The sequence below is a fragment of the Notamacropus eugenii genome, chromosome 2, assembly GCF_028372415.1.
Source record: "Notamacropus eugenii isolate mMacEug1 chromosome 2, mMacEug1.pri_v2, whole genome shotgun sequence".
Taxonomy (NCBI): Eukaryota; Metazoa; Chordata; class Mammalia; order Diprotodontia; family Macropodidae; genus Notamacropus; species Notamacropus eugenii.
This window is the reverse complement of record NC_092873.1, coordinates 421,160,014-421,174,241: the sequence shown is the minus strand read 5'-3', so window position 1 is coordinate 421,174,241 and position 14,228 is coordinate 421,160,014. Positions and strand designations below refer to the sequence as shown.

The following is a 14,228-nucleotide window of genomic DNA, read 5'->3' as shown; positions in this document are numbered from 1 at the left end:
GAATTCAGGACTTCCTGACTCCAGTTCCAGCATTCTATCTACTTCATCACCTAACTGCTTCAATTTTAAAATGTAATATATTTCTTTTATTTTTTTCATACCTAGGAAGCTGAAGGCAGTTGACAGAGTCAGGATCTTCCAAATGGCCATTGTTTTTCATTCCAAAATCACTGCAGCTTCTAGCAAAATATTGCCAGTCCTCCCAGTCTGAGTCATCCAACTTTTTCCTTTGAATTCGGATTCCTGTTGGCTGTGGGCTAAAGAACTGAAGGACAATGTAAAAAACCTGTAAAGAAATAGTACATTTAATATTAAACTGAAATTTCTAAGTTTGATGCATCAGTAAACCAACTAAGTACATTATTTTCATCCATTATATCTCATTTCTAGTCAATGACATCATGTTTTTAGGAGCTATCAAGTCTGTTGGTTGCATGTGGTCCCTATCTTGGGTCAGTCAATAGACATTGATTAAGCACCTGCTTTGTACCCAGTACTGTGCTAAGGCCTTCAAAAAGAGAGGACCTTATTATAATCCAAAGAGAAACTCAACACAATAAATTCAATATTTGCAATCAAAGAATATTTTTTAAAAGGGTGGGGACATCAAAATGACCTTAATACAGGCCAGCTCCCTCATTTTCTAAATAAGGAATTTGAGAGCCCAAAAGATATTCAATAAACCACAAATTAGAGGAAGAACTGACAACTAAACTTCAGATATCTTAATCCCAAATCCAATGTTCTTTTCTCTTTTTTTTTGCAAGGCAATTGAGGTTAAGTGACTTGCCCAGGGTCATAATACCAGTAAGGTTCAAGTGTCCTGATTCCTGGGCCAGTTGTCTCCACTTCACCACCTACCTGCCCCCCTCCAATGTTCTTTCTACCAAATTAAGTACAAATACCATAAAAGTATATCTGCAGAGTAGTCTTTAAAGTGATCTTTTGGAATAAGCACTTAACTGAATTCATCCACTAGATCTTCAACCTGAATCAAACTCCCTTCAGCATTTCATAAATAATCAGAACTGAATCTACCACTAACTTGTTGAATGGCCTTGACCAAGTTTTTTTTGTCCTCTCCAATCCTCAGTTTCCTCATAGGTAAAATAAGTTGTTAAAAAGAAATGAGCATTAGGTATGGTGGAGATGTTTTGCAATTATAATCTACTCATGGTCTCCATTTTCCACAATCCTTTTTCACTGAGAGGTATTTTCAGAAACCTGAAATGAGATGGCATTACCTGAAACACACTCTGAGTGTGTGAGGAAGTTATGCAAGGGTAAAAAGGCAAATGTAGCACATGTGAGTCTGACATAGATGACAGAGATATAAACAATAGAATTATGGGTGGCAGAGTCATGGGTGACAGGAATGTGAGTAGGATGAGTGGATATAGGAGATAGAATAAAAGGAAATCCATCCTGCAAAGAAAGTGGCATCAACCTATCCATGTCAATCAGACTCTGGTATTCTATCTGAAATATAATAATGACTATGAGGGCCATGGCAAGAGCTTTCAGTTATTGTGGGGGGATTTTTTTCAGGCCCTGAGGAGTCAGTACTCCTTAAGTTAACAATTATAACTGATAGCATTTATATAGTACTCAAGGTTTGCAAAGCCCTTTATAAATATTTCATTTTATTCTTCCAACAGTGGGAGGTTTTAAGAATCCAGATTTTACAAATGAGGAAATTGAAGGAGGCAGCAGTTAAGTGACTTGCCCTGGTTCACACAGCTAATAAGTGCGTGAGATAGGATATGAACTCAGTCCTTTCTGATTCCAGGTGCAGTGTTCTATGAACTGAGCCCCCCTAACTGCTATACCAATGACACCTGCAGCATGGTAAAGAGGATGACTTTGGACTGAGTTACTCAGCAAACATTTTATCTCAATGTATCCCTACTATACTATACTCAAGATGCAGAGGAATTAAATCAGAAGTCAACTAGCACTCCTTGGAGGGCATGAAAAAGGGCAGTACTTTATGTGTGAGTAGTGCATTTACAAAACACTTGATTTAATTTATTGTTATTTACTTTGTTATTCTATTATAATTTACAGCTTTCTTGCCTTTGAATTCATGTCATTTGATCTGGTCTGAGATAGTGTGGCAGTGGTATGGTCTCAAGTCCTAATTCTGAATGCATGATGACCTATACAAGTATTCTGACCTTGGGTGTAATGAAGACAGGGTGCTACATAAGCTTAAAGCTTTCTATAAATATCAAGTATTCTTTTTACAATATAAGTTTTGAATATAAAACATTTCTAAAAATGAAGCCACTATATCCGTGCAGAACCTTTTAATTCACAAGTTTTATTCCCTATACTTTTTTTAATGAATCAAATGCCATTTGCCTCATTTAATTCCCAGATGCTATTGATACAAGCAAAAAAGTTCATCTAATTACCTGGTACTGTCCATTTTCCAAATCTATTGTAATTCCCACTCCATTTTCCAGTTCAGTCATGTTTTTAAATACATGAGAAATCCACGAAGTCCCAATATCATTATCATTGATGTAAGAAAGAGGATGAGCTTCAGAATTCAGCCTCAAAACTCTATCATCGATTGTGTCATCTGCATCATTAGGGAGGCAGTACCGCTGCACCAAAGGATGGACCCTCGGGTGGCTGACAGGGCAACGGCACTCTGTCTGGGTGTGCAAGTAGGGTAATTCCCCAGAGAAAACTTCCATAATGTCTCTATGGAGATGACAAGAAAGACAATCAGTCAAGGGCATGACAAAACAGTTCAACAAAGAATAAAACTTCAAAAAGCAGGTATAAAATAGGCTACTTTTCCTATAATAAAGGAATTGTTAGATATCAATTTTACTTTGATAATTTGCCATATATAAAAAGAAAGTAAAAATAGCTCTGGAGAATGAAGGCAGTACGAAAACATAGTATTCAGAACTAGTTCAACAACTGGTGACAAAAATGACAATTAACTAATTAATAGCAACCTGGAGGAAGGTCACCAGTGGCATTTCCAAATACAATTATCTTTGACTCTGTTCCATTCAATGTCGTCAGCAATTTTTATCAATGAAGCAACATGTCATAATTGAAAGAGCAGGAGAATCTGCACTCAGGAGAAACCTGGGTTCAAATCTTTACTCTAATACTTACAAATTTTATGAAGGCAGAAGTGAGCATGACTATAAAATGTACAAGTGCTGCAAAAGTGGAAAGAATAAGCTAATCTTTAGGTGGATCACTAGCCTACGCTTAATAGGACTATGAAGGAGGCATAACTTCCATGAAAAAGGAGAGGATGGTATCACTGCATTCTGCTTTTATCAGATCTCATCAAAAATATTTACTGTGTTTAGGTCTTAGGAAGGAAACTGACAAATAGGAAATGGTGCAAAGGAGAGCAACCACAAGTGAGTAGAGCTTTGAGATCATGTCAAATAAGGATCAGTTGAAGGAAGTGGGATTGTTTAGGCAGGAAAAGAGAAAACTTGGGGATGATATAATAGCTACAGTCAAGTTATGCAGGGATGAAGTGTGAAAAAGGAATGATTTATCCTGCTCTGCCTCAGGGCAGAACTGGAAAAATGGGAAATTCCAAAAAGGCAAGTTATAGGCTTGATATCATGGAAAACTTTTCTCTTGGAGGTCTTTAAGAGGGAAGTTGGATCACCACTTGTTGGGCATGTCATAATGATTTTGGGGGGAAATTGACTGAATTAGATTGCCATTCCCATTATAAAATGTTACTGATCCAGTGCTAACCTTTATACAGTGGTTTAAGATTTGCAAAGCATTTCACATATATCTCATCTGAGCCTCACAATAACTCTGTAAACTCGATGCTATTATTAGCCCCTTTTATAGATGAGGAAACTGAGACCAAGTAAGTATAAATGAGTTACATAGGATCACATAGCTAGTATGTGTTTGAGGCAAGATTTGAACCCTAGGTGTTCTGACTCCAGGTCCCCTCTATCCACTGCACCAATTAGCTGCCTAAATAATAGATTCAGTATTTGGTAATAAAAGTCACAATATTAATAATAAATGCTATTAAACTTAACTTCAAAAAAAAATTCAGTCAGTTGAAAAAGTACAGGATGGGGGAGATACAGTTGGACAACTGTCCTAGTGACAAATATTTACTGTACTAGGCCAGCAGGAAAGAAGGGAAACAAGCAATTATTAGGACTTATTTGATCTTTGCAATAACTGTGGGAGGTAGGTGCTATTTTGACCACCATTTTAAAGTTGAGGAAACTGAGACAGAGAGGATAAGTGACTTGCCCAGGGTCACACAGCTACAGACTAAGGCCAGTTATAAACTTAAGTGTTTCTTACTCTAGGTCTAGTGCTCTATCTCACCTAGCTTCCCCTCAAAATGAGTTACCCATCACTAAAAGTCTCTAAGTAGAATCTGATTAATCACCTGTGGTGATGTTGTAGAGAACATTCATGCTCAGATGTGGGTGAGACCTCTGAGAGTCCTCACCATTTGGAGCTTCTATATTTATTCTAAAGAGAAAACCTGCATTGTTAAAATTTCAGAAAGAAATCTCTTTCAACTGACAATGCTATTTCCTATCTAATCCCATCTATTTCCATGGTTTAGTTTGTGTAGTAAACATTCATCCAGAATAACTGGGCAAAAGAATTTTGAGTGTTGAATAAGAGTCATCATATATACTACCCATTGAACACCAAATGTTTTTATCCGAGTCATTAATAAAAATGTTGAGCGGAACAAGGCCTAGGACAAAGCCCTGAAGAAAATCACCAGGAACCAACTCCTAATCCATATAGCTTTCCTGTCTGTACTTCAGCATCTTGTGAATAAAGATACCATGAGAAACTTTGTCAAATATTTGATGAAAATTAGATAGATTTTGCATCTATATCACTCTGATGAACCAGTTTAGTATGACTTTCAAAAAAGAAGTTACGATATTAGTCTGTCCTGATGCCTCTCCAGGCTGCTCTAAGGATTTCATCTACCATACTCCAACTCTTCATTGTGTATCCTAAATACAATCTTGGAAACAATGCACCTGGTAGAAGTGTCCTCCCCACTACAGCCGCTTTTTCTCATTGGATGGCTCCTCCCACAACCTCCAAGTAAGGTGGGTGCACAGGTTAGCCAGGTCTTATTCTTCTCCAAGACTCTCTACCATACCCCACCCCACTGCCCAAAGCCAGGTATCTTCATCACTTCTCCCTCTCCCCACACCCACACTCAACCTTTTCAGTTTCCATTTATGTGCTATCTTCCTCCATCAGAATATAAACTCTCTGAAGGCAGGGTCTATTTTTCTGCATGTAGTTTGTAATGTTAATAGAACAGGAAGATCTTCCCCTCCCATTAATAACCCTAACACATGGAGCCTGTGGTCACATGGAGCCTGTGTCACATGGAGCTCAGACTGGGATGTGCTTACCCAAGGAGGAGAGAGAAACAGAGCAGGAGCAGAGAGTAAGAGTAGTCACAGCACAGAGAGAAAAGCAAGTGGTGAGTGGGTGGAGGGAGGAATTTGTCCAAGGGAACTTGTTTTTGTGGGGGGGTCTGACAGAAAGAAGATTTAAGGCTAGATTAGTGATAAGCACCCTGTTAAATCTTATCTCCTGGTATTCTAATTATATCCCAAATAATTAATTTATTAATTTTGCCTTTGAAGTTGAGAGTTTATTATATTTTGTGAATTTACCCTGGAAATACACAGACATATTCATAGAGACTGCTATGGGTATAGCATTGGTGTTCTGTAGCTGCATTCCAAGTATTCAGTACAGTGCCTAGCATACAGAAAATGCTTAGTGAATGTTTGTGACTGTTGACTGTTTATTCCTTTCATTTCTAAGTGCCCAAAAGCGATCCACATAAAAACTCATTCTAAATTTTTTTTTATGTCATCACTATAAAGCTAGTTATGGTCAGATCTGAACCTGGAATGAGCAAGTTCAAAGTTGACCTCAAAAACTTACTAATTGTGAGCCTCTAAACAAATCACATTCTTATTTGCCTCAGTTTCCTCATCTGTAAAATGGGGGTAATAATAGCACCTAGCTCCCAGGTTTGTTGCAAGGATTGAATGAAAGAATATATGTTCGAATTCTTTGTAAAACTTAAGGCATATGTAAAATGCTGGCTGTTATTGGCTACTTTCTCTTTTGAAAAAAATAAATTAAGACTTTTTTTTTCCAATTTATGGTCTTCTAGAGTCTCTTCTTCCATGATCCCTCAAAGACCAATCATATAATTATTCAATAATTTAAGATGTCCTGCCCTATTAGAGACCCAGATGGATCTGAACCAGAATAAATACACACCATAGCCAGAGGTTAAAATTGGAGCAGATGCACATAGAAAAAAGCCAAATTGTTGGTAGGAGCATGAACCAGAGTGAGGGCAGAAGAGTATGATATTGGGAGTTAACTAGATTCAAGAAATATAGAATGTCCATTTAGGTCTCCCATCACCCTGCCTAATGACAGTATTTATGACAAGAAAGCATGTTGGCCATATCCTCACTACCACCACCACCACCACCACCACCCCTCCCCAACCGCCCCCCACCCCCTGACAAAGCAGCACAGCTTCTAATTACTAGGGATGCTACAGTGGTCATCTGTCTGGATACTATCTTCTCAACTATGAGGGCCATCTATAGCTAAGGCTCAGAGAAATGAGCCATTTTGCTCAAGATGATACAGCTACTCATTGATAGAGTCAGAACTCAAACCCAAGCCTCTGACTGACTTCACTGCTCTTTCCACTGTACAACATCACATCTCAAACACATTCCTGACAAGAGAATAAATTCACAAGGTGAAAAAAACACACACAAAAAATGCAAAGTGGTCTACCTTCAGACCTTCTGCAGCAGATACCAGTTATAGGTATTAATCTAATCATGAATGGCTATAATTAAACATCAGCATACTGTGACTATTTCTACTCATTTAGAGTAATTGTTCTGACAATATTAATTTAGTAAGAGTTCATTCATTTCACTGATATAGTTTATTTATAATGCTAGCAATATAAAAAATACATGAGACAATTTCTGTATCAGGTATATAGATAGGTTCACTGGATCATTCATGAGAAGTAACAAATAAGTGACCTTTCATCCACACTTATTTCTGAATGACTTTTCACATGTGTCTGAAAGGAGCTGGGGCCAGGGCCACATGCCAATGTCTCTGCCTGTGATTCATCACTGCAGATCTTGGCACCCTGAGTTGCTCTCCTGGCCCTATATCCCATATATACTGCCAGGAGAGAAAGAGGGAAAAATACCAAGTATTTTTTTTTTTTTATCAAGAGTCCACATACCTGTCCTAAATAAGAATTAAGGATCATATGGAAGCAGAGGCCTCAACCTAATGTGATTTCCAATTTTCTCACATTGGTTAATTTTATTAACCAGATATTATAAAGAAGACAGATGCATTCTCCAATATGACACAGGGGGTTGGGGGGGAAGGGTGGAAACTGGACATGATACGTATTTCTTCCATTTGGTGATCATTTTTAATAAATCACATCATTTCCTTTAAATTACATTAATAGGTTTGCTCAACACCAAAGGGAACGAAAAGAGATCACATGGTTCATCACTTTCTCTCAAGAAAGAACTTCATCTGGATCATACATACTGAAAGGAGAATTATAGACCATATTTAGAAATTCAGACCAAGGTAGCCTACAATAAAGTTGAACAAGAAGGAAGAAAAAAGATCTTCCCTTTGAAATGTGTTCTGGCATCACACTACATTTAGAAAGACTTTGATAATTTTCAGTAATGAAAGGCTTTTGCTTAAACAGCCACTCTACAGTAAAAGTTTCTTGAGGGAAGGGACTTTCGGTATCCTCAACACTTAACAGAGTATCTGTCGCAGAGTAGGTACAGAACCAAGGCTGGTTAAATCAACCGAAGTATAAATGGAATCTAATGGAATGGAATTGCAATCATCTTCAGGTGATTCTCACACTTGGAAAGTTTAGCTCCAACACAGATAATTTTCACATGAATTATCAGAGATCTGCAATTGGTAAATAGTTCACTTTAACAATCCAGATCCCCACTGAAGCAATGGACAGCTAAATGATAGAGAGGATGGGAGCATTGGGCTTGGAGTCAGGAAGACTCATCTTTGTGAGTTCAAACCTGGCTTTAAACAGTCACAAGCTGTGTAGGCAAGTCACTTAACCTTATTTGCCTCAGTTCCTCATCTGTAAAATGAGCTGGAGAAGCAAATGGCAAACTACTCCAGTATCTTTGCCAAGAAAAGCCCAAAGACGATCATGAAGAGTTGGGTATAACTAAAAAGGCTGAACAACAGCAATACTGCAGCCATAGGAACTGATTTCATCTTGTTTTCTAGTCAATAGAATTAATAGGATGTACTCATCAAACATATATCACTTTATCATAGAAACATAAGACAAGAAGAAATATTAAAAAGGCAGTCAGGATATCCTTGAAGGGGCTTTAACTATACTTAGTCTGAAAAAAAAATCCATCCTTTTTTTACATTATTTTTGAGGATTATTTTTTTTATTCAACCTCAGGAAATTGTTCTTATAGTTAGCCTAAATTTTTTATTATTTATTTGGTAGAAATAATAAAATCAATTAATTCAATTTAACAGACACTTTTTAACCACCTATTTTGTATAAGATTGTGCTAGATGCTGAGAGGGAGAGAGAAAATATGTATTTATTAAGCAACTCCTGTGTGATAGGCACTGTTTAAAATGTTTTAGACTAGACAGCAGCCCCAGTGACAAATACTTATTGTTCTAGTTCACTAGGATTAAGCATTTATTAAACAGTGTCTCTGTGACAGGTGCTATGCTAAGTGCTTTACAAATATTTCATCTGATCCTCACAACAACCCTGAGAAGTGGTGGTATTCTTATCCCCATTTTACAATTAAGGAAACTGAAGTAGACAGGTAAGAGACTTGGTTAAGTAACTTGCCCTGGAGTTACAGAGCTAGTTTAAGTGTCTGAGGGAGAATTTGAACTCAGGTCTTCCTGACTCCAGGCCTAACCCTCTTATCCATGGCACTACCTCAATGCCCAGGTCAAGGATGCAAGGACAAAGCATCTCAGTCCTCAAGGAACCTATTTTCCACTGTGGAAGGGGCGGTAGGGAGTATTCCATCAAAAACTCGACCTTCTTTTAGCCTTTAGTGTTTCCTTGCAGATGTAAATGTCTTAAACATTCTCATCATTTCACATTCCTAATATGGAGAACAAGGTACTCAATGAAATGACTCTAAAAAGGAAATCTGGCAACTTCATAAAAAACCATTAGGAGTTATTTCACACAAACTATTCAAAGAACATTTCAATAGGCTATGCCAAATAGCTTGTTTCTAACGTGAGTTTTCCTAGAGAAAGTCCTTTGTCAAGTATTTGATCAATTGCATATTTTAAAGCGTTACCCAGTGGAGTAAGGTGGGGGAACAGTCACAGGCTAGAGCCCAGAGCAAACACAGTAAACATTAATTAAATGATGTTTGCAAGATACTGTAAAGATGAAAAATGCTATAATTTTCACTCCATTCTTATGCAAGTGAATTCAGCATTTATTCACACCCTTCTGGAGCTTTACAAGACTGTACCTGTTTACCTGTTTGGAAGAGCCACTTGGTATAATCGAAAATCTTGCATTCTTCCAATAAACTGCTCTGAACCTGCAGAAATACATATATTACAGATTATTCCATTCTAATATAGCAAGGTAGTGGGGGGAGGGGCATCGAACTGCAATATCTTGACAGAGATAATAGTGGGACATATTCATAATACACCTACCTTCTCACTATGTCCTCATCAGGTTCTTATGGACTTAAACATTCAGACTTAAATCTATGACTGAATAGTCATATTTGGGACTTCTTTGCAAGGACATTGATGGTCTTCTCTGTAAATAACGAAGTGTGGAAGGTTCCTTGCTAAGGTATTCACTGATATGTGACAGCCGTTGCATTTAGATCTAGAAGGGACTTTAGATATTAACAATTCCTTCATTTGACAGATGAAGGAGTGAGAAACTGACTTACCCAAAGTTAGTAGACAATAAGTAACAGTTGGGATTCCTCTAACTCAAAATATGACATGGCCTATCTCTAAGAAATACTCATAAGGGTTAAACAAGGAATATTCAAAAAAAAGTCTTCTTCCAAAAGCTGCTTGCCATAATTTTTATTTCATTGATATTTTTCCCTTCTCTACTCCAAGAACATTTGTTATTCCCCAAATTCTCCATATAAAGTGCATCCAGTTTAATCAATCAAGGTGGGTCCCTGAGAAATTCCTAACTGACGAGCAAGGGATAATTGTTATAGTTCAGTAGCCTGAAATAGCAAGGGAAAAGATTCACACTACAATTCCAGGGAGAAATGAGGAGAGTGAGGAGAGGAGAAGGGAGAAGAGAGGAGACAGGAGAGGAAAGAAGGGCAAGGAATGGGGAAAGAACCAGGGCAAGGTCACCATCAGGGAAGTAGGGCAACTAACAAATGGAAAAAAAAAAGGCAACAGTCTCCAATGGCACCAGTAAGGGAACCAGTCTCTCTCCCACTCTGAAGCTGCCAATAAAGCAGCACATAAAAGCAGAAGGAACCAACATTTATGGGTTAGTGTTTAGGTTGGCCTGTCCTATTGAAGTTTGAGAACTTTGTGCATTCAAAGGAGGGAGAAGAATATATATATGTGAGACTTTTTTGTGGGAAAGTAGTTGACCTGTGGGATATCACATACATTAATTGCTTACCCTGAACATAAATCTACATTTTTCTTCTCTGATGTTTTATGTATTGATGGAGATGCATACCAGACTGTTGGAAACTGCCCAAAGTCTTAGATGCAAAGCACACTGAAACACTGGGAAAAGATGACTATCACAAGGGCAGGGTCTATGACATCTTTGACATTCTTTCTGAACCCTTCTCTATTCACATGTCATTCATTAAGTGTTCAACATTTATGCAGCACCCACAGTTTATAGAATACTGCGCTAGGCCATGGAGTAGACATAAAATTCAAATGTTCCCTTAGGCATGTCTCCATAAGTCAGAGGTTATAGGGTTCTCTTACTGCTCATCCTTTGTTTTCAAAGAGGACCAATGAGAACACTGGATAATGTCTTAACTTTGGCATGAATTGGATTTGTGAAGCAGAGTTGCACAAAATAATCAACCTGATGCAATGGGGGAGAAACAAGGCAAATACTATATTGAGGGCAAAAGGAACTTTTGTTTGGCTTGTCAAGATTTTATTTTTCAGTGTAGAATCTTAAAAACAGAGAAAATCACAGGGCCCCTAAAGAAATCATCAAAGAGCAATAAGAAAGTTCATAGCTCCTAAATTTCCCATTAACATATCCAAGTCAGAAAAAAAATTCAAAAAATTGCAAAGTTTCCGCCAATATAAAATCTTAAAGATCCATTCTTTAATGAAGATGTTCTGCCTTTAAGACTAATAGCATAATAGAGTTGGAGGCAACATGGCCAAATAGAAGCCTAGACTCAAAGCCAGAAAGATTCTGCCTCAGACACAAAAGCTATGTGACTCTGTCAAAGACACAATTTTTTTACCCTCAGTTTCCTTATCTCCAAAATGGAGACATTAATATTTGCATTTTTTATTTTTCAGGGTCATTGTTCAAACTACAAAAACTACTTAAATGGAAGTTATTACTAGTAGGAACAATGAAAACTTGGATTATAACAATCTGATTGCTTATGTTTTGAATAGCCAAAATATCAAATCAAACAAAGCAAAAATGACAAAAAAAGTGATATGCTCAAAACACAGGTCAGTACTGAAGCATACTACCTGTGATTCATGACTTTGAATCATTACTATGGTGACCTAAAAGCTCTAGTACAGAAAATGGCACCCAGATCTCACCTGTATTGATCATAAAATAGAAACTCTCCTTACAGGGAATGCTGGAGTCCATTCCCCAGAAAATCGGAAATTGATCCCAATCATAGAAAATTATAGGTAGAAAAAGCCTCAGAGGTCATCTAGTCCAAGTCCTTCATTTTAGAGTTGAGGATATTATAATCCAGAGAGCCAAAGTCATTTACCCAAGGTCACGCAATTGGTGAATGGCAAAGCCAGACCTAAAAGCTAAATCTCCCGGTCATCACTCTAGTGATCTTTTCACTACACTATAGTCTGGTTGGAATCTATATCTTGAAATTTAACGAAGCAGCCTAGAGAAATTCCTCTAAAGTCCTTGATAAATGTTGAATCGTCTACTGAAGGACCAAGAATTATATTTTAGAAAGTGACCTACAAAAAAACCTCCAAGGACATGGGCATAAAGATGGACCTTACTCATTCTTATCCCAGCTACCAATTTTAATTTGAGTCAACAAGTGTTTGTTGGAACAATTATTCTTAGGAGATGCTTTCTTGAAAAGTGTTCCTATGGCAGAGAGGGCCCTAAATGATATGAACCAAACAATGAACAAACACAACTCAAGTCAGCAGGAAATCATTACTGACCATAGACTAAATAATGAGTTGAAGGAAGTAGAGCAATATAGCAGCCAGGTGCCACACCAGGTTTTGCTCAATGGGGAAAATCTGATTAAACAACCTAAGATATTATTCAGAATGAGAATTGGTTTGGAAAAGAGTCATTTTACCATGGAAAGTAGATAAACTCAGTGGCATCATAAGCCATATGAAGAATGAACTGGGACCATTTACTTGATTACAGGACCAAAACCATTAGGATTTTAAGATAAGTGTTCAGAGAAGATTGAAGATTGTGTTCCTACAATCAAGTTACAATTGTTGTCAATTTACTATCTATCAGTCCTTAGAATTATGGGGACAGGTCTTCATCTCTCTGCATCTACTGTGTTCTACTGGCACCTACGAGAACTACTCTGACCCAAAATATCATAGAGCAGTTAGGATGCCTATACTACTAGTCTGAATTTTATGAGCACCATTTTTTTTTCAATCGTTTCTCAATACTTCTGAATACTGAAACACTAAATTCGGGCCAAGCAATTCTCACACAATCAAGGGAACATAAGCGGGGGAAATGTTCCTAATCTCAGTAGTCACAATCTAGTTGGTGGAAATAAGATTTATATTAATAAAGAAATTAAAATAATATAATCAGGTGTCCCCTATACTGTATCAGAAATGAGAGGAGTGAGCTGCCAATGGAGGCTTCATGAAAGAAGTGAAACAAATTAGACTTTGAAGCAGAAAGGGGAGAGGAGATGTGTTTGAGAGTTGTCATCCATGTTAAGCCCTCTGTGACATCCTCCCAACTTCTCACAGATGTTTACTTTGTCAACTGACTCTTTTCTTTTTCTTCTTTAATCTCCTCCCCTATGATCTTATCTCTACACAAACATGCTTAAATTTCTTTATCTTAAAAAAAATGGATCTCAACCCAGCTACATATCAAGGTACTACATAGTTCTCTAGACCTACACATATGTTCCATATTTCTACCTATCTCTTTCTTTCCTTTCACCTAAGACCTTCTCTGAGTGGTCCATAATCTTGCCCTCTATTCCTATTTACTGATTATAGGATCATAGATTGAAAGCTGCAGAGGGCTTTAGAGGTTATTTAATCCAAACACTTTGTTTTACAAATGAGAAAACTGAGGTTCTGAGATGGTAAGTGATTTGATAAGTAGTAAGTGGCAGTCAGAATTCCAACTGATATCCCCTGATTCTAAATTCAGTACTCTTCACAGTTGCCTTACACTGTACCTTCTCCCTTGCAATATGGATTCTTCCCCAGTCATTCTATTAAAATTATTTCAAAGGCCAACAGGATTTCTCACTCCCCTTTTCCCCTCAGTAGCCTTTCTCAATCCTCTTTCTCTTCAACCTATTTGTAACATCTGACTTCATTAAGACCTCCTTCCTTCTTAAAATCCCTTTGTTTCTGTGGCTCTCTATATTTTAAGAAACATGTTGAGAAGCTGAAGTACAACTAAAGAATGACAACTAGGATTGGGAAAGGTCTTATGATCATAATATGTAAGGACTAGTCAAGGGAACTTGGGAAATTTAGACCGGAGAAGACAAGATTTCAAGGGAATATGAAAACTATCTTTCAAAAGCTGTCATATAGAAGTAGAAAAAAAGATTGTTTCCCACCATTCCAGGCACATAGTAAGGGCTTAATATTTGTTGCCTGACTAGCATCCCTGTTGACTTCAGAAGGCTGAATTAAAAACT

General features: G+C 37.4%; 1 protein-coding gene across 1 annotated transcript in view; it reads right to left on the bottom strand.

Annotated features, from left to right (window-relative positions):
* The window catches only part of USH2A (usherin), a 990,439-nt gene that overhangs the window by 893,776 nt on the left and 82,435 nt on the right, over window positions 1–14,228 (bottom strand). Inside the window, exons 4-6 of the mRNA XM_072647832.1 lie at window positions 9,629–9,692; window positions 2,418–2,712; window positions 102–286 (exon numbers count right to left, since the gene is read on the bottom strand). Coding sequence (XP_072503933.1) covers window positions 102–286; window positions 2,418–2,712; window positions 9,629–9,692 — 544 coding nt within the window. The remainder of the gene's footprint in view (window positions 1–101; window positions 287–2,417; window positions 2,713–9,628; window positions 9,693–14,228) is intronic.